This window comes from Triplophysa rosa, linkage group LG11 (genome assembly GCF_024868665.1).
Source record: "Triplophysa rosa linkage group LG11, Trosa_1v2, whole genome shotgun sequence".
Taxonomy (NCBI): domain Eukaryota; kingdom Metazoa; phylum Chordata; class Actinopteri; order Cypriniformes; family Nemacheilidae; genus Triplophysa; species Triplophysa rosa.
In genome coordinates this window covers 11,105,237-11,128,727 of record NC_079900.1, presented here as the reverse complement: position 1 = coordinate 11,128,727, position 23,491 = coordinate 11,105,237, and the positions used below count along the sequence as shown (strand labels likewise).

At 37.5% G+C, this 23,491-nt stretch overlaps 2 protein-coding genes across 2 annotated transcripts; one reads left to right on the top strand and one right to left on the bottom strand.

Moving 5' to 3' along the window:
• Positions 1-3,874: 3,874 nt before the first annotated feature.
• On the bottom strand, positions 3,875-16,014 carry rac2 (Rac family small GTPase 2). Its single transcript, XM_057346105.1, has 7 exons — positions 15,807-16,014; positions 11,571-11,642; positions 11,378-11,495; positions 9,418-9,480; positions 6,627-6,786; positions 4,574-4,721; positions 3,875-4,308 (listed from the first exon to the last, which is right to left on the bottom strand). The coding sequence occupies exons 1-6, from the start codon at positions 15,839-15,841 to the stop codon at positions 4,591-4,593; spliced, it is 579 nt and encodes a 192-aa protein (XP_057202088.1). The 5' UTR covers positions 15,842-16,014; the 3' UTR covers positions 3,875-4,308; positions 4,574-4,590.
• Positions 16,015-16,447: 433 nt separating this feature from the next.
• cyth4a (cytohesin 4a) lies at positions 16,448-23,487 on the top strand. The gene is made up of 14 exons (XM_057346087.1): positions 16,448-16,614; positions 17,040-17,100; positions 17,580-17,659; positions 17,850-17,914; positions 19,285-19,351; positions 19,861-19,979; positions 20,074-20,154; positions 20,271-20,383; positions 21,571-21,719; positions 21,846-21,957; positions 22,106-22,182; positions 22,267-22,338; positions 22,661-22,815; positions 23,075-23,487. Exons 1-14 carry the CDS (start codon positions 16,498-16,500, stop codon positions 23,154-23,156), a joined length of 1,350 nt encoding a protein of 449 aa, XP_057202070.1. The 5' UTR covers positions 16,448-16,497; the 3' UTR covers positions 23,157-23,487.
• Positions 23,488-23,491: the final 4 nt, after the last annotated feature.

The following is a 23,491-nucleotide window of genomic DNA, read 5'->3' as shown; positions in this document are numbered from 1 at the left end:
GGCAACGCAGAGTTTCAGCTCCCTCCATAGATTTTCTATTGGGTTCAGATCTGGACACTGGCTAGGCCACTCCAGGACCTTGAAATGCTTCTTACGGAGCCACTCCTTAGCTGCCCTGGCTGTGTGTTTGGGGTCATTGTCATGCTGGAAGATCCAGCCACGACCCATCTTCAATGCTCTTACTGAGGGAAGGAGGTTGTTGCCCAAAATCTCGCGATACATGGCCCCATCCATCCTCCCCTCAATACGTTGAAGTCGTCCTGTCCCCTTTGCAGAAAAGCAACCCCAAAGCATGATGTTTCCACCCCCATGCTTCACGGTTGGGATGGTGTTCTTGGGATTGTACTCATCCTTCTTCTTCCTCCAAACACGGAGAGTGGAGTTTATACCAAAAAGTTCTATTTTGGTCTCATCTGACCACATGACCTTCTCCCATGCCTCCTCTGGATCATCCAGATGGTCTTTGGCAAACTTCAGACGGGCCTGGACATGTGCTGACTTGAGCAGGGGGACATTGCGTGCACTGCAGGATTTTAATCCATGGAGATGTAGTGTGTTACTAATGGTAACTGTTGAGACTGTGGTCCCAACTCTCTTCAGGTCATTGACCAGTTCCTCCCGTGTAGTTCTAGGCTGATCCCTCACCTTTCTCAGGATCATTGACACTCCACGAGGCGAGATCTTGCATGGAGCCCCAGTCCGGGGGAGATTGACAGTCATATTGAATTTCTTCCATTTTCTAATAATTGCGCCAACAGTTGTTGCCTTCTCACCAAGATGTTTGCCTATTGTCCTGTAGCCCATCCCAGCCTTGTGCAGGTCTACAATTTTGTCTCTGGTGTCCTTAGACAGCTCTTAGGTCTTGCCCATAATGGAGAGGTTGGAGTGTGATTGATTGAGTGTGTAGACAGGTGTCTTTTATACAGGTAACAAGTTCAAACAGGTGCAATTAATACAGGTAATGAGTGGAGGACAGGAGGGCTTCTTAAAGACAAACTAACAGGTCTGTGAGAGCCAGAATTCTTGCTGGTTGGTAGGTGATCAAATACTTATTTCATGCGATAAAATGGAAATTAATTATTTAAAAATCATATAATGTGATTTTCTGGATTTTTTTTACATTCTGTCTCTCACAGTTGAGGTGTACCTACGATGAAAATTACAGATCTCTCCATTCTTTGTAAGTGGGAAAACTTGAAAAATCGGCAGTGTATCAAATACTTATTTGCCCCACTGTATATGTTCAGAGGTGTATAAAGACCTTACAAAATGAAGCGTATCTACGCATATCTTAGAATGAGCTATATCTATCTACATACACCGCGGGTCCCCTTGCATGGAATTCGCCATGTTGTTTCTAGTAGCCCAATGAAGCAAAAACGCAACGACAAATTAGTCCTGTGTCATCCAACGTAGTGCTTCAGAAGGGAGGGGTGGAGTGAGCCGTTGGTTGCAATTTGCAACCTCACCACTAGATGCCGCTAAAATCTCCCCATTGCTCCTTCAAATCTAAATCTCAGATGATATGCAATTTCTATTTGCTGATTCACACATACACTGAAATAAAAAATTGTGAAACATAAGAGGGTAATAATAAAAAAGGCATTTTTTCCTATAGGTTTTGGAGTCTAAAATTGGCAGCAGATGGAGAATGCTGATTGTCCAACTATTTCGATGGGTAGTTATCTAAAATGAATTGTGTACCATTTGTACCATGTGTACCATCACTTTATATACGCCCTTTGTTTAGTCACGAGGCGTTAAAAGTCGACGATAAACGCGCGTGATTATCGTCCCGGTGTGGACAAGCCATTAGGCTTCATTTAAGTTCTGATGTATGAAATTTGATGTTGATAGATTGCTGTTGTATCAAAATCGATTATTTTATTCACTGCATTTGCAGTGCAAGTGGAACACTGGAAATGAGAGTGAGAAATCAGTCACAGACCATCAGACGCTGTCAATTTACGTAGCGTATCCATCAAGCTTACTCCCCAGAAGCCCTCTCTTTTGTTCCTTTCTGCTCAGAATAATCACGCAGATTGATATTCGGCTGGTGTTTTCGCTGAGAATACTCTCTAGCCTCATTACATTCCGAGTGACCTGAAGGATTCTGAAGATAACACAATACCTCACCAGATCCATGAGCCCAGCTTGGCCTAAAAGTCTGTTTGCGTTCACACACGCCGCCACATAAATTTATAGCCTCTTGGATGGCTGCATGGAAGCTGAACTCTCTTGACTCCACTTGATTGTGTTTGTGTTCCTCTCTTTCCCTCCCTCATCCTCTTTCAAATATCAGATTTCATTCGTTGGTCATTGCACTGACCCCCATCGCCGACTCTTAAAGCGCTTTATTTGTAAGTCAGTGTGATGTGTGAGTCATAGCAATTTCTCTCTGATTTACTGAAATAAATACTTGCGGAATGCGGAAAACAGAAAAATATTTTCTACCTTGAGGTGTTTATTCTTGCAAGTATAGCATCCAGTAATCTTCCCCTTCTGTTATGGAAAGCGATACTAATGTTACCTAGAAATAATAATTCTGCCATTCATGTAATTCAAAACACGTAACTCTTTCTTTTGAAGATATTTCGAGAAATGTTTTAGTGGTGTCCATACAATAAAAGTCAACGAGGGCCTGTAATTTGGTTATCGGTGTTCTTCAAAATATCTTGTGTTCTGCTAAAGAAAGACATTTAAGGTTTACCCTGTAAAAGTTATAGTTGAATGTGTGGTTGTTTAGGAAAACAATAGTTTCCCAACAAATAAAAAATCTGTCCATTTACTCAGCATCATGTTTCAAACCCCTATGTTTTTTCATCCGTACACAAAAGAAGAAATAATTTAAGTAATGTCTGGTTTGGTGGATTTAGAGCTACATTACTACTTTAAAGTTCAAGAAAGTATGTGTGACTCACTGCTCATTTTAAAGTACCATGATCTGAAGCAGCCTGATACTTTAGAATTTCACAGTAAAATCATGCCCTTGGATATGTCACCCCAAAGCCTTTTCACTGGCATACAAATATAAATGGGTACTGAAGTGTTTAATTAGAAAAAGCAAAAGTCTATTTAATCTCATTGCTGTCTAGGCGAAACAATTACGACATAAATGTTTTTTTATTAGGCCAGGTGACATGATTATCTAAGCTAATTATAAACATTTAATTTTACAATCTACTGTATAGCTAAATACTATTATACAAAACATGTAACGTGATATCATAAGGTGTCATAGCTACTGGCATGATTTTACTGTAAAATTATATATTAGGATGATTTTCAAACTTGAGGAAACCCTTCAGAATTACTTTAATGTAAACTAATTCTGTGAATAATTTGACTTTTAATTTGTCAATTAAACCAGTTAATCTAGATGTTACCACATAGAGCAAGCTGAAGTCAGCTGACAAACCATTTTCTACAATGTATACTCTGCAAAAAACAAGATCACCCATAATGCTGAGGCAGAGATGACGGATGGCGGCACATCTAGACTTGCAGTAAATGGCAGCACTTTGATGTTCGCTCATCACAGTCCTATTGAAGTCAACGTTTGGCATGTTGTCATGTCACAAAGTCCACAAGGCTAATAGGAGAAGCAAGGGTATAGATAATGTAAAAGAGTGTCAGCCTAACAAGAGACTTACTGTGTTACCCTGTCAGCAATGTAATGAGAAGTGAAATCTGTACTTTTCTATAGGAAAAAACACAGATAGTGGTTATTACATTCTCTTTGTCACGTACGCACAATAACGTATCAATAGGGCTAAATTGATACATCTATTGAAAACCAAGCACTGGTGTGTAATCAATGTAAATAGCGGCTATTTTAGTGTAAACTCATTAGAAAAGAGTTAAAAGAGAGAAATTAAGGGTTGTACAGTTTATTTTTGCCATTTCTTAAAAAGAACTATGCATGTATTAAATGTGAATGTGATTCACAGGTGTAAAATATTACCATCACTTGTACACATGTATTCCCGTTTCAGAAAATAGAATGGAAAGCAAAAATGTGATCCTTTCACACAATACATGACTGTATCCACATCAACTACAGCAAGCACAAATTTACACAGTACATCAGTTACTATATATTTGATTAAATACTTTGTCTTTTTTACACTTTAAAAATATTATTTCAGATGGTATTACTATGATGGTTTCAAGAGTTGTGTTGAGCTACAAAGAGAAGAAAGACTTTTGTAATTTAATGAAGTTCCATAAACACTTCTTTTTGACTCCTTGTTTGGTTGTCGAAGAAAACCAGTGGATTTCTTTAGTACCGCTGTTACAGTGAAGAATCTAAAGACAAAAAGAATAAAAGGTCACTTTTTGCATCTCTGCACATCCTCTTTTTTTTTAAAAAAAGAGAACATGTATCAAAATTACTGTCTTTAACTTCCACCTGAAAACTCGTCTGTAAGTCGCGTCAATTGCAAAGTAACATCAGAACAAAAGCCTTTCTCTGTAATTGAGGGGGCATCTGGAATCGTATGCGTGCACTTCTCCCCTATCTCTGACTCTGTCTGTCTCTCGAGAGAAGAACTTAGAAACAACACACACTCACAAATGTGTCATGTAGACTTAGAGCAGCAGACATCCCTTCTTCTTGACCTTTGTGGGTTGTGGGCAGAGCACAGCACGTATGGCTTCATCAAACACTGTCTTCAGACCTCTCTGAGTAAGAGCAGAACACTCCAGGTATTTTACTGCATCTGTTCCCACACAAACACGAGTACACATAACATATTTGTGTTTTAGAAGGAACAAACAAGTTTAATAGAATTTATTTGAGAACTAATGTAATGTTTTTATTAGGGCTGTCAAACGATTAATCGCGATTAATCGCATCCAGAATAAAAGTTTGTGTTTACATTATATATATATCTGTGTACAGTGCATATTAATTTTCTAAAATAAATGCATTTATGTGTATGTGTTCATAAATACAAAATTAATTAGCACAGTATACCGACATACATTACGTAAACACAAACTTTTATTCTGGATGCGATTAATCACGATTAATCGTTTGACAGCCAAAGTTTTTATTATATCAATATAGCTCATTTTTTAATATGCAGGGTTGTTCTCAAGAATACTGAAGCATTTCAGCCTACATTAACATAGACCCTTTGAGTGGGATACTTGGTACCAGATGTCTGGGTGTATTAGGTGTGCACCAATCTGTCATATCTGTGTGTGTAGGAGGACTAGCCCATGTGTTCTCCCAAATGCTAGTATGAATCACACTGAGAACCTTGCATTTGCATCTAAATATGTAATTTTGTGTATTCCGAGACAACGTTTTTATTATATTCTTCAAAGACACAGCAGAATAGGGAGGCTCAGAAATGACGTATTTTTGTATGCAAAACCCGGAAGCTAGTTAGCATTTTACTAACTTCCGGTTCCATCGCTCCAAAGTCTAAGGGATTTTTGAATGGGTTTTTGGTAAATTGCCCGTAATAAGGTCTTTGTATTTTTGTATAATGTGTCTATATTGTATTTTGGCTTCAAAAGTTAATTTGTAAAGATTATCTTGATAGACAAAATGTGTAAACATCATAAACCATTGTAAATCACAGAGCTTTTTTTGCGATCTTCCAAAAGCCTATGGGAAAAATCCCCATAGGCTTTCGGTCGAGGGAACCAGCGGGGTTACTTCCGGGTTAGCCTACAAAAATACGTCATCTCTGATCCTCTCCATAAACTGTATTCGGATGTGTATTTGTAATAGATTTTGTCTCTGTTTAAAATTGAGGCTATTTTTGTTATTAATGCATTCTTGCATATGCATATTAAAGGGATACTTTACTACCAAATCAAAATTTCCCCATGTTTTACTCACTCTCAAGGCATCCTAACTGAATATGGATTTCTTCTTGAAGAATAATGCAGTCGGAGTTATAATACCCCGTATCAATGTACTTCCAAGCGGTAGAATGGGTGTTGACTTTTTGAAGGTCCAAAAAGTGTATCCATCCATCAAAGAACTGCTCGACACGGCTCCGTGGTCTTAACACAGGTCTTCTGAAGCGAATCAATGCGTTTGTTTAAGAGAAATATCCATATTGACAGCGCTATTAACATTGATGTCTAGCTTTCGTCATCTCTCGAATGCGCGTGAACCAAAGGCTTGTTTTTCCAGCATATAACGCAAGTTCCAGTGACGAACGCTGCATTTTTTGTTTTGTTCCAATAGGAACTCCAGGTCTACTCTGGCGGGAGCTCTCGTCACCGCCATTTGCCGGAAAAACTAGCCTCTGGTTCACACGCATTCGAGAGATGATGGAAGCTAGACATCAACGTTAATAGCGCTGTCAATATGGATATTTCTCTTAAACGCATCGATTCACTTCAGAAGACCTGTGTTAAGCCCACGGAGCCGTGTCGAGCAGTTCTTTGATCGATGGATGCACTTTTCGGAGCTTCAAAAAGTCAACACCCATTCAGTCCCATTCTACCGCTTGGAAGTAAAATGATTCGTGGTATTATAACTCCGACTGCATTATTCTTCAAGAAGAAATCCATATTCAGTTAGGATGCCTTGAGGGTGAGTAAAATATGGGGAAATTTTGTTTGGTAGTAAAGTATCCCTTTAAAGTTCACCATCTTACCTATTTCTTTGGCCAATGCAAGACCCTGTGGGTAAGTGATTGGTGCCAGTTTTTTCTCCTTTAGCTTTTCAATGGTCTCCTTCTCGTCTCTCAGATCGAGCTTGGTGCCAACCAGAATTATTGGAGTGGAAGGGCAGTGGTGCCTCACCTCCGGGTACCACTAGAGGGAGCAAAATAGCAAACCAATAAAGTTTTTTGGGGTTTCTCTACAAGTTTGTCTTAAAGGTTTTCTATAAGGCATTTTATTAGTTGCATTTTGTTCATTGCATAGCAGATAAAAGAGATATATGGTGTACAAGGATTTGTGCTTCACAAGGACTGGCCTCTACATGGACTTTTTAATCTGAAACTCAAACATTATTGTTTCCACACACAAAGCAGAATCCGGAGCGGTCAATGCGCACAGTCATACTTCAACAACAAGAGAATCTCTAAGCCCACAACAGTCCTTGCCATCCAAAGACATGCAGAATTTTTTAAAGCTAAACATGGTTTAAAACACAGAAGTTAAATAGGTAATAATCAGGTCTGTTACAAGTCCAAGAAATTAAACACGATCCTTATAGTTTTAAGAATGCTGATGAACTGAACACTAACGCTGTACATGCACACAACAGATAATTTAAAGAACACTTAAAAAAGGAAAGAAATATCTTCTCAGGACAAACGCTGCTCATCCATGACTCAGGTTCTAAAATGAGCACGTGTTATTCATCTGTTCCTTGATGATCCCACGTCTGATCTACTGAAGGTAAATAGCTTACCTTCTGTAGATCAGATGTGGCATCTGTATGATCTGTACGTGGGCTTTTGTATGAAACTAAAGGTGTTTTTGTTTCCTCTCTTCAAGCCTATTAGTAAGAGACTTCAAAAGGGCTGACAGACACAAAATGGTGGCTGATCTGAGATCAGCATGTCTCCAGTGGCATTTACGAGTGTTTCTGATAGGCGTGTGGGTGGGGCCCCGATGCAGATTTCTGAGCCTCACTTTCTAATGCAGTCAAAGCATACCATTATTGCAGCACCCCATTTTCGCATTCTATCAGCCCGCGCCGGTAATGAGGAGTGATCTCTGAGCACTTAACTTGACAGGTGATTGCTTCTAGAGCGTGGATTTTGTTAGCACGGCCCATGTGACTTCCCACAGCCCTCCTGTACCACCCCGTCAACACGCTCTCCTACCCTCTTTAAATAGATTTTAATTTGTCTCCTCAACCTCGCACAATCTATCAAGACTGCATTAGCATATGGGCAGTGTTTCCATGGTTACTCCTTGAGAATATACTGTACAAATAATAAAGGAAAGGACCGGGAGGCTAGAGATAGCTTCTGAAGGTCTTTGATTGAGAGTGAAGTTTGTAAACTGACGTGGATTAAGCCTCAAAGGTTTCTGCAATTGTTGATTTAAAAAACTATTTGCTTTTCATTCCATCTTTCTCTTAAATGTGCTGCATGAGCCCTGATAAAGTCTAGCATAAAAGCAACAACTCAAAGGAAACTTCTTTCTTTCTCTTTTATTTCCAGCCTTTGTTCTTTATCTTTAAAAGATGAATGCCCGTTAAAATATGCCAAAATTAAAAAAAAAAAAGATCAGTCCTAATCTGTTTTTTTTTTCAATTCGTTTTGCAATTAGCATTACAAATGCAACTTTACATTACCAAGTTCGTTTCAGATTGTCCTCCTCCTATTCAGTATATTTAGTATTAGCAATACATTTACTATCACTCTACATAGCCAGACATACAGTCTGATCGTGAACTAACAAAGCTAGAAATCTAATTTGGTTCCCTTAAAACTGAAGATGATCTTCTGTTCAAAGCAAGCATGTAAACCAATCACATCACGCCTACCCATCTATTGTCATCTGTACTTTGATGTAAAGTCAGACCTTGTCCTCGAGAGTCCTTTCAAAGACTGAATGGTGTCCATGTTGTTTGTACAAACAATACTCTTTTAATAAGAGCAGGGACAACTCAAGGACATCTCTTTTTCTACTTTATAACTTTTCTTGTTCAAGCAATTGCTGTTGGAAGTAAAGACCACCGTAACTATACAAAATCCTAGAAACACAACCCAGATTCAACGTTCATCCAACTACCTGGATCTACCTTGGATCACTTGAGCTTTTATGGACCGTATCACACTTCTATCCCTCCTGCTCTATAGTTCACTAGATGTAGATCAGATCATCTGACAGTCCTTCATTTAAGGATCACTCTTCAAAATGCTCTCTGTCAGGTTGATACCATAACATGGTAACTTTAGTGTGACACTTAGTGCTGTATCTGTCTGGCATCTGTACACTTGCATATAATGGAGAACAGGCCAAGGTCATCTGAATTGCTCGCATCTTTATTATGCTCGCTCTGGGTTTTTGTGGGTGTGAGGCACATAAATAACTTTATAAAAAGACTTGGGATTTTATTCAAATGAATGTATTAAATGAAGCTTTTGACTTGGAAAAATATGCTGTGTGAAAAGGGCTGAATGCCAGCGATAAAACTCAGCCTTCGCTTCGTGAATGCCTGAATGCTAACAAGGCCAAAGCATTTTTACAGTGAATGATGTTGACATCAGGTACCCTTTATGACCAGTTCTCTTTTGTAAATATCAATGCGTCAGTGAAAGTTTGCAATGCATCAAGGATTAATGCACAGTGGCATCTAGTGTCTAGTGCAATGCAGAGCAAGTGTTTAAGAACAACATAGGGACATTCGCATAGCCAAAAAAGGTATTTAGACTGTATTTGTATTCCGTTAAGATCTACACTGATCTATGCGTGAGGACTCACCTTGGCTCTGACGTTTTCAAAAGATGCTGGGCTCACCAGGGAGAAACAGATGAGAAACACATCCTGCAAAACACATCAAAAGACCTTCATTTAATCATAAATAAACAGTGGTGGACAGTAATGAAGTAAATTTACCTGAGAACTGTACTTAAGTACACTTTTTGAATATCTGTACTTTACTTGAGTATTATTTTTTCTGAGTACTTGTACTTTAACTTCACTACATTTGAAAGACAAATATCATACTTTTTACTCCACTACATAAATAAAAAGGTCCAAAAGTAGAAAGTGGTTTCTATGCAGTTGGGTTTCCTGTGTGCGCAATTTATCTGGTTTGCGATCTGCCAGGACCTATTACTGTTGCCAAGTATTTCAGTTTTCTATGCTCGCGGTTTTCCGGCAAGCTTTGAATGGCCATTTGGCAGATATTTTTAACGCAAATCTGGCAACTCTGGGATCTTCCCCGCTAAACTAATGTAAACGTAGGCGCTGCTTCACCATTGATAGCGCTCTAAAAAGTCAAATAGAACAATAAAGACGAAAAAGGCACATGTTAAAGTGTGGTGTAATCATCTGTGAGTTACGATCAGTCAAAGATCGTAGAAACATTGTCATGAAAATGATAGGCATAACGGCTAAACGGTAAATAAGCATCACATACACCTTGAGCTACGTGTGCGTGTTAACTTCTGATCTGCTGCTATATCATTTAAAGCGATTTGGAAAATGAATGATGTTTTTACTGAAGTAACTATAGTTGAAGTATTCCTGTTGAAATAAAAACAATAGAACCCTGCCCAAAATACAACATAAAATGTAATGGATTTAATGGTAATAATGGAAATTGTACTATGGATACTTGTTGTCTACTTGTATGTGATGGATTCTATTGATGGGATGGTAAATCCTATTGGAATAAAACCCAAAACACACTACAAAGAGGAATTTAACTTAAAAATCTCATTCTAATTCAAAAATGCATTGTTTTTTTTCAGCAGGGATCCACCACAGTATCCACAAATTTACCATTTTCTATAAATAGGAAACATACTCCAATTAATATTCTTTAGTAAAACCACAGCAACTAAAAATACCATAGTTTCATTATAGGCTACTAGCTATAGTTTATGTTTGCAGTTAAATTATGGTAATACAAATGGTAATAAATCCAACAAACACATGGCTTCTACACTTTACTATTTACAAGAACCTTACTACTTACTGGTAAATTGCTGCTAAAACTGGTAAAGGGAATATACAAAATCAAAAAACACTGCTCATAAATTCATATAGGCCTAGGGGGCTAATGAGGATAATTAGACTAAATGATCATACAGGATTATATCTAAACGAAACATATATGTGCTAAACATATAAAGCTCTTAAAGGAGTTGCTCACTGCAAAATTTGCCCCCATTGACTTTCCATAGTAGGAATAAAAACGACTATGGAAAGTCAATGGGGGCAAATTTTGAAGATAACTAATCCTTTAATACAACTGATACTGTGAGCTACTCAGTGTATTCAGTAGGTTGCTTCAAAGGCAAAAGGTATACGACAATAAAACAATGCACAACTGACATAAAGGAAATTTACTTTTAATACTTGAGTACTTTTAAAAGCACGTACTTCTGTACTTTTACTTAAGTAAGAATCTGTCTTTACAACTTTTACTTGTAGTGGAGTAATATTTGACCAGTAGTATCTGTACTTTCACTCAAGTAAGGAAGTTGTGTACTTCGTCCACCTCTGTAAATAAATAAATAAAAAATGTGCACATTGCTTGCGAAACTTGTGTGTGTGCACATGTGAGCTGTTTTTATAGCTCCACTGGTAGAGCATTGAGCTAAGTGCAAAGGATTTTCGTTTGTTCCCAGGTAACACAAATACCGATGAAAAAACAAAAAAGATTAAGTGTATGCATCGCTTTGGATGAAAGCACCTATATGTGACAGCATACCGTCTGTGGGTAGGACAGTGGCCGCAGTCTGTCGTAGTCTTCCTGTCCAGCTGTATCCCAGAGACCCAGGTTGACTGGTTTGCTATCCACCATAACATTTGCTGAGTAGTTATCAAACCTAAGAGAGGATTGAGCTTATGAATGTCATGAACAACAAAAATTAACCACTAAACACATTTTCTGTAGTACTCACACTGTGGGAATGTACTCCCCAGGGAATGCATTAGTAGTGTAGCTGATGAGAAGGCAGGTCTTTCCCACAGCTCTGAAACATACAAACAACAAACAGAAATCTCTTAGTACAGTATGCTGAAAAATAAACAACACGGATGTACCTTCTGTCATATACAGCCGCGGAAAAATTAAGAGAGCATTTCAAAAAACATTTCAGCTTTTCTGAATTGAATATTTATAGGTATGTGTTTAGGTAAAATTATCGTTTCGTTTCATTCTGTGAACTACATACAATAATAAAATCGTTCTATTTGCATTTATTTGCAGAAAATGAAAAGATGCTCTGTATTTTTCACACCTAAAATACTGCAAAGAAAACAAGTTCATATTCACTTTTAAGCAATACAAAAATATTTGTACATGTATTTAGGAAAACTGCAAAAAATATTCATGTGTCTTGTCACGCTGTCAGTCTTACACATTACTGTTGGATGACATTATGTCACTCCTGAGGTTTGACTTTGTTGAAATTCAACAAACACTGGACGGGAATGACCACAATACAAAATTTTCTCCACGGTTGTACATGTTGCTAAAATGACATCAAAGTGTGCTATAGGTGGTGTACTGTAACCATCCTATAACAGGAACAACAGGCAGTGTACATCCATTGTAGACCCACCCTTTTATTTTTTTAATACAAAGAACATTCTTGTGGTGTTTTAATGTTCCCTTTTTCAAAAACAAGGATTATACTTTGAATGTTTAAAACATGACCACATAAAGAATTTCCATATGAAAGAAAAATATCTCTGTATCCTCACGATTGTCTTTGAGATGAAGTTCGTTTTGAGTTGAACAAACGTGCTGCTCCTAAAAATCCCATACTTACGTGCAGAGCTGTTTTTTATTCATGTACATTTTAATGTATTCTTGTATTAAAGTAACAGAAAAAAAACGATTGGAAAACCCTCAGGGCAAAATAATTCAGATGTACTCAAAATTGCATTCAGACAACTTGAAGTAAAATCTACTGTCACGTTGACATCACTGTGATGCTACATACAGTTCAGATCTATGACAACAAACAGAACAATTACATTTCAGGACAAATGTGTTTGTAGTGTAAAAATGACAGGATGACATTCAGTATGAAATGAGGTCACTTATACATAAACACGCTGGGAGGGTAGGAAAGAAAGATTTCAGGGAAGTGCATGTTGCTGCATGCAGACTGGGAGAATGTGGAATGCTGGGATTCAGCAGCCTATGGCTACGATTCTCTTGCATCACACTGCAGCTCCAACACTCGAGAGCAAGGCCAAAAACACAAACCTCAGGCTACGCACGTTCAGTCACATCGTAACTACCAGCTATCCTTCCTACTCTCATCCCTGCTGTTTCTAGAACTTGTGCATTCACATTCATGTCGAAACTATAAAATACAAAAGCACACACAACAAACACACGCCACTCAAGAGTTCTCTAGACTTGTGTGCACTTGACTCAAGGGCTGGGCCGTGGAGCACTGAACAGTAAAAGTTGTGCATTGAAAAAACCTTATTATGAAAAAATTATAAAAAGCTGAAATGTAACAATATCCGGAATTCAGTCACTGAACTCAAAGTCGAAATCAAACATGCCTTAAATAACCCAGCATACTACAACAAATTGCCATCTACACCAATTTCAGTACACACTTGAGGCAGCGCGCTAAAATCTTAATCAGAAAACAGCGGGAGATGACCGTAATGAGGTGCTTTCTGAAGCTCTTTGAAGTCGTGTTGTGATTCGGATACAGAGAGAAAGATAGATGCGGGGAAAAAAGAGCGAAAGGGAGCTCAGTATGGGGTCTGGCATTGTCGTGACAGGATGACAGGAAGTAGGGCGGTGTCTGCCAGGAAGAGAGACAGCAAGCCTCTTTTTGAAGTGTGTCTTTGAAAATGCTCCCTGGGTAGCTGAAACTTTCTCTTTTCTCCATTTCATTACACTCGATTGTTTCCTGCAATTCTGTCAATCCTAAAACAAACCGAAGGCTTTATGATAATCCATGTACGTCTGCTGTACTGTATGTTACAGATCTGTGAAAATGACATCAGTGAAACTGCAAGCCATCACTTATACCTTAGCGACGCTGGCTGGTGCAGAGAGACATGTAAACGGATACACGGAAGGGTTTCATAAATGACAGTAGGGCAGAACATGTCTACCCGGAAGTCAAGGCAATTCTGAAATTTGGAGAAAACAAGACATGCCATGATCAGGGTTAAATTAAATGCATGGTTCACCCGGTGTAACTGTAAAGTCAATGCACCTTTTTCAACCAACATGTATCAATGCAATAGAGGTCAACACATAACCCTGATAGACCTACGAGATGTTATTCTTAAATCCAGCAGGCTCAACCTCTGCATCACATTTATGACGTTAAAGGAATAGTTCACGCCCCCTTGTCATTTCAAACCTGTATGACTTTCTTTCTTCTGCAGAACACAAAAGAAGATATTTTGAAAAATGTCGGTAACAGAAAACCGTTGGTCCCCATTGACTTGCATTGGTTTTGTGTCCATACAATAGAAGTCAATGGGGATTGACGGTTTTGGGTTACCAACATTCTTCAAAATATCTTCTTTTGTGTTTTGCAGTAGAAAGAAAATCGCACAGGTATGAAATGACAACAGGGTGAGGTAATGATGACAGAATCTTCATTTTTGAAGGAGAACTATTCTTTTAAGTCCAGTACTATGAGGAACCTGTGTTACAGAGCAGCATCAAAATCGCTCTAGAGGAAGTGAACAGTTTCAAAATGGAGAACTGTGTACAGGGTTAAAACAGGATATCCTATAAGAGAAAGCAACCATCCTCCCCAATTCTCGCCTGCTGCCTTTTAAAGTGGCCAAATGAACAATGCACTCATAGTCACGAATTGAAACTCGCCTTAGTTATATGTCCACAGTAACACGTATTACTTTAAACCTACAGCCTACATGATTACATCCTGTGTAAACCTGCAGCAGCAACATGCTGCTTTCATTCTGGTCCTATAATTCATATGCATCGCCATTGCTTTCTTGAGTCACAGCATTATATAAAGCACTTGAGATGAAGTGATGTCGCCAGATGAAAACTTCATATATATATATATACTGTATATATATATATATACTCCATCGAAAATCCCCCCTCCCACTTTCTAAAATCAGCCTTTGACATTGAAGTGTGTTTCAGACTCATATGTTTCAACATCAAAGTCACCTCATCCTCCATCTTGAATCATCACTGCCTGAGAATCAACATTGTCTAGAAACACCTAAATTGTTTATCAGTGTTAAAGGCTTCAGATTACCAAACGGAAAGCCCATAATTAATATGATTTATTTAAAGTGATCATTTGCAAAGTTTAGGTGGTTCTATACAGTAACTGAAAATACTGTAAAGGCGGGAATGCTGCTTTGACTGCAAGACAAAAATGATCTGATAATTGGATTAAAACAGTTGATAAAACCAGTTGTATTCCTGGCACTGATATGGTGAACACTTCACGGAAATCCCATTCGGGTAACTAGAAACAACCCAGGTGTTTACACTGTAATGATGTGTCTTTTGAGAGATGTGATATGATGACGTTCTCATCATTCTTTTGTCACTCAGAATAAAGAAACCATACAGTATGAAAAACTTCCTCCACAGAAACATGACCCATGTGCTCTTTCCTTTTTCGATGAAAATCAGTTGCCATGCACTGAACTTCCTGCAATCTCAAAAACTCACTACAATAAAGACAGAATGTGTTCTGGTCTGTTTTTATATTAACTTGCCCGTAAAGAGAAGCTGAACGACAAGCCCTTGAATATATGTGCAACCTACAATCTGTCTGTCAGCAAAACAGTGCACATCTCTGTCATTTTTGCCAAACAGGAATGGAAATGTACAAAACCTGATTAACGTGACTATGGAGAAATCTACATCAGCTTTTTGTTTTTGATCCTTAAAATTAACAGAGATTAATAAGGAAAATATATATATTTTGAGCCTTAGGCTATATAAAGTCATGTAGGCTACTCAGTAACTCATGTGACTTTAACATTAAAAATGAGGAAATTAAAACAACTGAACAGCCTAAGTAAATACAGCAGTTAAAAGACCACACATGAACAAGTAGGCTACACTAAACAACAACAACAAACAACACCCTTGAAAAATGATGATAAACAGATATATGTATCAAAATGTATTGAAGAATCTCGTCACTCACCCATCTCCCACCACAACACACTTGATCGCTTGCATTTTGCGTTACTTTTTGAGAAAGTTTTGCCGGCTGTCGCTGTAAAACAACTGTTAAGGAACTAAGTTGTAATACAGGAAACAGATTTGCTTCTTCGGTATGTCAGTACCTCTCTCTATCACTCCCTCACTCTTTCCTTCTATGCTCACACGCTCATGTGGTTGTGACAGTTTTAAACGCGTCTGTGTCGATATGAGGAAGTGTTCAACTTTACTCTGAGGCATCCATACGCGCTTCATAAAAGTGCAAGGCACGAAAAAGGCCACACGAGGGCGTAAATGTGTAACAATTGTTGAACACAAAACGTTACAAATTAGTTTGTATAAAAAACAATAAATAAAAAATAAATATTATTTTGTGTTCGTGTAGCTCAATTGGTAAAACATTGCGTTAACAGCGCAAAAAATCAAGCGTTTAATTCCCCCACACAAACTGATTAAATGCGCAACCTAAAACCGTAAGTCGCTTATTTGGATAACTCTACCAAATGCATAAATGTAACTTAAATAGTTTACCATCAAACTACATAAGTGTGAGTTTAAATTCTATAAATTGTCATACTAGTAATAAAGGTTACTGCGAAGTATCGTTTATCGGTGTGATGCTCAGAACAGATAAGTTTGATGGAAACATGCTGACTTGAATTCTCAGAGTTCAGATGTCATTTATGGCTGTGACGTCACTCCAGTCGGCAACACTCTGCGCTTCTCTGTCAGTTTCATTGAGATTCTTACTCACTGGCAGCGACTGCCTGCTTACAGTTACACATATGAAGGTACGATTTTTTTTGTTATAGGTTTTCTTAGCTTTGGCAAGACATTATTCCTCCATTGTTACTTTGTAGTTTTTGTGTAACAGGTGTTACAGGCTACACATTTAAAGACTTTTCTATATATGCTACCTTTTCAACTTACCTGTTTGATCAGTCTCAGGAAATAATATTTACTTTAGCCTATTCATTTTTCTGATATATTTATTTTGCGCAATATGATTTTTCTGATGGACTGTTTTTTGTATTTACTATTATTTTGCTGTGTTATAATAGGCTATGTATGCTGAAAATGCATGACATAAAAATCATAATATGTGTCGATTTGATTATTACTAATAATGAAATATAGCGATAGCATCATGCAGTACTTTTAATACCACATTTAAAGGGTTGTAATATTTGACACTGATCTTACTGTTTTATCTCAGCATCCCTCTAACACAGTCAACATGGGATCCCAAAGAAAGGACAGTTTCCTCTGGGGAAAAGGTAAGCTGTGTTATTTTTATTTTTTATTGTTTGCTTGCTGTTTTGATGCTGCTTCATAAATTTGTCTATGAGCAGTTGTTGGACCCTTGTAATACTATCATCTAAACTTTTGTATCATCTAAACATCTATTAAACCGAATAATGCGCTTTTATACATCAGCAATCAGTGGTAAAATGATGGACTGCAGTTGTAATCGTTGCCCCTCTCGTGGGCTTTGTTAATAGGAGCGCTTCCTGTGACCCAAATTCGAGTCGATTCCTGTTCCCCTTTCTCTCCCCCATGAGTACACAGTTCCACAGTTTAATACATTACAAAAAAACAAGTAGATGTAAGTGAAGAAATCAAATTAAACTAATGCCAAATTGGATAGTCATTGGGATAGTTCTCCCCTTTTTAGTTCTTAATGGTAATTGAGATGTGATATGAGATGCTTGCTTAATGTTGATGTATTTCTGTTCTTATGCCATCATATCTTCAGCACCTTCAACCTTCACTCCAATAGAAAAGAAGCAGATTGAAGTCAATTATCACAAGCATGTAATTCTTGATGATATTCAGGTATATGCCATTACAGTCAAATTCAACACAAAACTCTTCCTCGTGTTAATTTAATAAATAACACCAAATATTATGTCTAATAAGCAATGCAAAACTAAAGTCTAGGGATGTATGTGACTTTGGGAGAATTTTACAGTATCTGCATGGTGCAGCTCATCCTATTTAAACTTTGTTTTTTTCTCACTGACAGAAACTCAGGCTGGAGATCGAAAACATGATGACAGAAATTCAAACAATGGAAGCTGATGAAGAGAAGTGAGTATTCACCACTGTCATTTGGTGCTGCGTTACCATGGTAGCAAGAGAAAGTATCGGTTCATTTTACAACTGAGTTTTCAAATCCCTACAGAGCATTTTGCTGTACAGTTTCCTCATTGATTTGATTTGTTTAATCATTAGCTGTTTTAAAATCCACTTTTATAATGATCACATCAGTGATATGGCACTGTGGTTGTTTGGCATTGCTGCTTAGATTAATGGTAAAATACACTAAAGTGATGGTTGAACTTACTTTTAAGAAAGCACAGTGGAGTATCTGTGATCAAATTAAACACTTATTCTTAACACCTATTAAACCCGTTAACTCTAATATGTCTGCAAGAGCTAAATGAAAATAAATATATCAGAATCAGAAGGAGCTTTATTGCCAAGTATGTTTACACACAGAAGGAATTTGACTTGGCGACAGGAGCTTAGTGCAGAAGAAAGTGTACACATGGTGCAAACATACATTAAATAAAAACAATAATGCACTATATACAAAAAGTGAAACAATATACAAAAAACAACATATCATTTTTTAAAAGAGTGTACAGATGTGTTATTTACAGAAATATATATATAGTGTGATTCACAGTTGAGGGCCTTTACATGGGCATTTTCATAGACCAAACAAATTGATGTGGCTCATAAACACTTGATCAGAGTCAGGAGTGCTCGGTGTGCTTTTATTGCCGTGTGTGCATGCATGACATTTTGCATGCACAGTTGCATCTGCAGCATGTTCATAGGATGTAATTCTAGCATGAATACAGTTAAAGGTTGAAGAGCAGCACACCGGCACTGTGCGTGGGCTTGTATCTGTTTCCTGTTTCTGGTTTAATTTTACGAGAAGAGGTTTAGCCCTAGATGTCAACCATAACACTCAACTTTATTTATACGGCGCTTTTTACAATTTTCATTGTTACAAAGCAGCTGTACATGAGACATATTGACTATAAGCAAAACAATTAAAGTTATACCTGTAAAAACAAGAAAACGGTGAAAACACAGAAGACAGACATACCCACATACAAAACACTCCACACACACAATATTCACACGTACTAACACACATAGACATAGACACACACACACACACACACGGACATGCACGCACGCACGCACAGTGAAAGCACACATTTAAGATAAAGGAGAGAGAAACACAGGTCAAAGATTAAACTATAAATTCCTATATGCAATATTAATTAAGTAAAACTTTAAAATTCTAACACAACCATCCCCCCACTCATCTATTTGTAAATCAACACCAGGATTCACCTAACACACATAAACACAATGGATATGTTTTGATGGCTGTATTTCATTTTTGTCGCCAGTTTTTAAAACCAGTTATTTCCCCCTAGTAAAAATGTGATGAAGAACAAGAGGATCCAATGTGGAAAAAAGAAGTTTAACATGGACCCAAAGAAGGTACAGTATAGTATAGTACAGTAAAGTATTTGGCTGTAGGACGAAGAGGATAAAAGCAAACAATGTCACACTGTGATGCATGTAAAGACACAGCTTGGAGATTTAGCTAAAGTAGGCCAGAGGAAGAGTGGGTGGAGAACGCTAGAGAATGAAGATAGAACCACATCCTGTGTTTTCAGCAGTACATGCAGCCTGAAGCCACATATCATTTTCTAAGTAGTCACAGGTCACTGTTTTTAAAAATAACCATTGCTTCACCAGTCCAGTGTGAATTAAATTTCACAATTTTAAACATCAGCGTGTATCTAAAATCTTTCAATAAAAGTTTAAAATTAAGCTTCAGTGAACAATCAATGTACTTCCAGATTGACTATTAGACTACAAAGTGATGCTTGCTCTTGTATGATACGTCTTATTAGCTGTTTGTCAATGAATGGTTGGTTTGCAGTGATGCCAGAGGTCTGTGGTATAATAAAATTGGGTTTTTACAATAAGGTGTTTATTTCCAGGGTATTCAGTACTTAGCAGATAATGGCCTATTGGAGTGGAAACCGGAGGCTGTGTCAGAGTTCCTCTACAAAGAGGAAGGCCTCAATAAAACAGCCATCGGCAACTTTTTAGGGGAGAGGTACGAGGACGATATATTATTCTGGAGAATGCTAACAGTGACTTTTTACTCTGATCTTTAAAATACAAAAGCAAATGTTCGGTTCTGTCCACAGGGAGGAGATCCACCTTCAGATCCTGCAAGCTTTTGTTGACCTTCATGAGTTCTCAAACCTTAATCTGGTCCAGGCTTTGAGGTGTGTGGAGAAGGTCATCTTTTCTAGTTTCATTTCTATGTCTCTAACATCATATCACACATTCCGATTGATTTGACTAATTGCCACCACTGTGACTGATTTTTATGTGGACACAGGCAGTTCCTGTGGAGTTTCCGTCTGCCTGGTGAGGCTCAGAAGATTGACCGTATGATGGAGGCTTTTGCTCTGCGCTACTGCACCTGTAACCCTGGGGTTTTTCAGTCCACAGGTACTAACACATTTAAAGGATAAATTTGGTGTTTTAACCTACATCTCATGATGTTATTTTTAAATGCGTCAGATGGTGAAGCTAGCTAAAGTAATGCTGATTTATTCATGAAAAAACACAGATTCACGACTATTTCAGTCACAAAGCACCCCAAACTGACTGTTCATGTTGTTGAATGGCAGCTTGTATTGCTTATTAACAGAAATATCTCATATATTACTAAGTAGAAATCACTTGTTGCTGTAGTTTGGTCAAATATAGTTTTAGGGCCTTTAATTAACAGTAGTCAATAGTCTTGCTGTATCTAAAATAAAATCTTTTTTTGTGATCAGACACTTCCCCGGCTGAAAAAGAACAGCGGTAAAACTGCAATAAACATTGAATTTGTGCTCAATTGTTTATGATCAAACTCTGTCATCTCAGAGCACAGGTTTCCACTCATAAGGAGAATATTAAAAAATCTAGTCTTGAGAATTCATATTTTTCAAATGCGCAGAATACAGCAAGATATTTATGTTGCTACTAAAAAAATAAAATAAACTTAAAATATTTCACCATCTTCAGTGTAGTTCCTTTTGGCTAGAAATGTTCTCTTGGCATTTTATCAAGCAGCTATTCTATTCTGTGCTCTTATTAGCTGCTCTTTCTTCATTATTCAGTCAAAAAGTCATTTATTTCAAATACATTTTATTAAATAAAACTAGCTTTGTAATAAAAAAAGGTTGTTTGCACAGTCATTTCTCTTTGAAACTAATTTCAGACACTTAAGCATAGACCTTGAGACAATGAGAAACATTTCACTCAAGTGTTCTTAAACTTTGGACCGTAAATATATATATCTTACATATTTATATATTTATATTAGATATATATATACCTAAAGTTGTTGTATAGTAATGGTCTTGCTGACACTAAACAGCTATGTATAACATCTATGCTTTTGTGTGTGTGTGTGTGTGTGTGCATGGCTGTTACAGACACCTGTTACATCCTTTCTTTTGCAATCATCATGCTCAACACAAGCTTGCACAACCCCAACCCCCCTTACATATTTATATATTTATATTAGATATATATATATATCTAAAGTTGTTGTATAGTAATGGTCTTGCTGACACTAAACAGCTATGTATAACATCTATGCTTTTGTGTGTGTGTGTGTGTGTGTGTGTGCATGGCTGTTACAGACACCTGTTACATCCTTTCTTTTGCAATCATCATGCTCAACACAAGCTTGCACAACCCCAATGTAAAAGACAAGACCACAATAGAGCGTTTCATCAGCATGAACAGAGGAATCAACAATGGAGAAGATCTCACCGATGACCTGCTGCAGGTGAGGGAGGTCACAAGGCCCTTACATCTAAAACAATCCAAAGCCAAACCATGACATCTGATAATTCAATGATGAGCTTGTCATCAAAAATAAGCGCTCATTTTTTCTCTTTTCTGGAATGTTTAGAAACTTTATGAAAGCATTAAGAATGAACCCTTCAAAATCCCAGAGGATGATGGTAATGACCTCACTCACACCTTCTTCAATCCTGATCGAGAGGGATGGCTTCTAAAAGAGGGTGTGTTACTCATTTCAACTGATTTTGTATAATAAAACTTTTGCTGAGCCAAAACCTAGATTCATTTTATAAAATACTTTTTTGTTTGCATTTTAAATTTGCTGTGTGTTAATTCAGAATGTTCATAACAATTCTGGTTAATCTATAGGTGGTAGAATCAAAACCTGGAAAAGGAGGTGGTTCATTTTGACAGATGGCTGTCTGTACTATTTCCAGTATACAACTGTAAGTACTCTTTTTTTTTTTTTACAAAAAACAAAACCCCTTAAAATCAGAAAAGTTGTCATTTTGGATCTTTTTCCATCTCAGGACAAAGAACCAAAGGGAATCATTCCACTGGAGAACTTAAGTGTTAGGGAGATGGAAGACACACACAAACAGGTACTTCCACGTTCTTTTCATTCCACCCGAGCGATTTATCAAACATGCTCAATGATCTAACAGATAGTGTATTTCCCTGTTAGACCTGTTGCTGTACTTTGTGGTTATATTAGTCATCTATGACGTATTACTATATCTCTGTGAGCTCAATCTAGATTTATTAGCTCTCTGTCCAGATCCTGATTACAAATTCTTTTTGAGTCAGCGTCTCATAATACAACATGACATTTAAATAAGCACGGTTAGCTGTTTGTCTGGAATGTAACCTTTTAAAAACTATGATGTATGCATTTCATCTTTGGAAATGTGTGTGTGTCTGTAGTACTGCTTGGAGTTGTTTAGCCCTCAACGCAAAGGGGAGACAATAAAAGCTTGTAAAACCGAAACAGACGGGAGGGTCGTGATGGGCAAACACCAGTCCTACAAGCTAAGTGCTGCTTCTGATGAGGAATGTGCAGAGTGGATTCAGGCCATCAGGTACCTGACAGCTCCTCATTCAACAGCACCATATACAAAAAAACATGGCAGTTCGAATTGAAAGTCTTAAAATAAATAAGATTGGTTTTGATACTATGCATATTTTATGAGTAAGCAAATGGTTAGAATTTGTGGGAAAGAGGAACTATGCACACACTTAATTATATATTTTTTCAAAGTAGCCATTTATGTATGTTGTCATTCACAGAGGAACTGAGAACACCAGCATCTCTCAATCTGTTTCCTCTCTTTTTCCCAGAGCCTGCATCACTAAAGATCCATTTTATGACCTGGTATCTGCACGCAAGAAGAAGATTATCAATACCGAACACCATGACTGAGGCAGATGAATGAAAGGCTGAACTGAATAGATTTGATTTTAGCAACACCTGACACAAGCCATCTGAACAGTTTGGAATAAAGAATCTCACCGTGCATGTAGCCATTGGTCTCGCTTAGTCAGCAGCGTTGTTGTGGTTGGGAGTTCTGTGAGGAACAATTTTAGTATTTATTTGAAACTACAAGAAATGTTACAGTACAAATCAGCTGTACATGACCCTTCGAATGTTTCTCTCTCTCTTATTTGTAAAATGTTGTAATATAATTGTAACTTGGCACTTTGTAAGAATAAATGTAAATAGTTTGTTTAGTGTTTTGAATAAAATATTTTGAAAGG

Bases quoted from the DNA above. Each gene is read 5' to 3' on its own strand.
- rac2 (XM_057346105.1), bottom strand. From the start codon at position 15,841: ATGCAAGCGATCAAGTGTGTTGTGGTGGGAGATGG. The intron at 9,481-11,377 runs GTATGCTGTCAC...TGTGTTTTGCAG, and splicing joins CACTGTCCTACCCACAGACG to GATGTGTTTCTCATCTGTTT. The intron at 4,722-6,626 runs GTAAGATGGTGA...GTGTGGGAACAG, and splicing joins TGCATTGGCCAAAGAAATAG to ATGCAGTAAAATACCTGGAG.
- cyth4a (XM_057346087.1), top strand. From the start codon at position 16,498: ATGTCATTTATGGCTGTGACGTCACTCCAGTCGGCAACACTCTGCGCT. The intron at 22,183-22,266 runs GTAAGTACTCTT...TTTCCATCTCAG, and splicing joins ACTATTTCCAGTATACAACT to GACAAAGAACCAAAGGGAAT. The intron at 22,816-23,074 runs GTACCTGACAGC...TCTTTTTCCCAG, and splicing joins GAGTGGATTCAGGCCATCAG to AGCCTGCATCACTAAAGATC.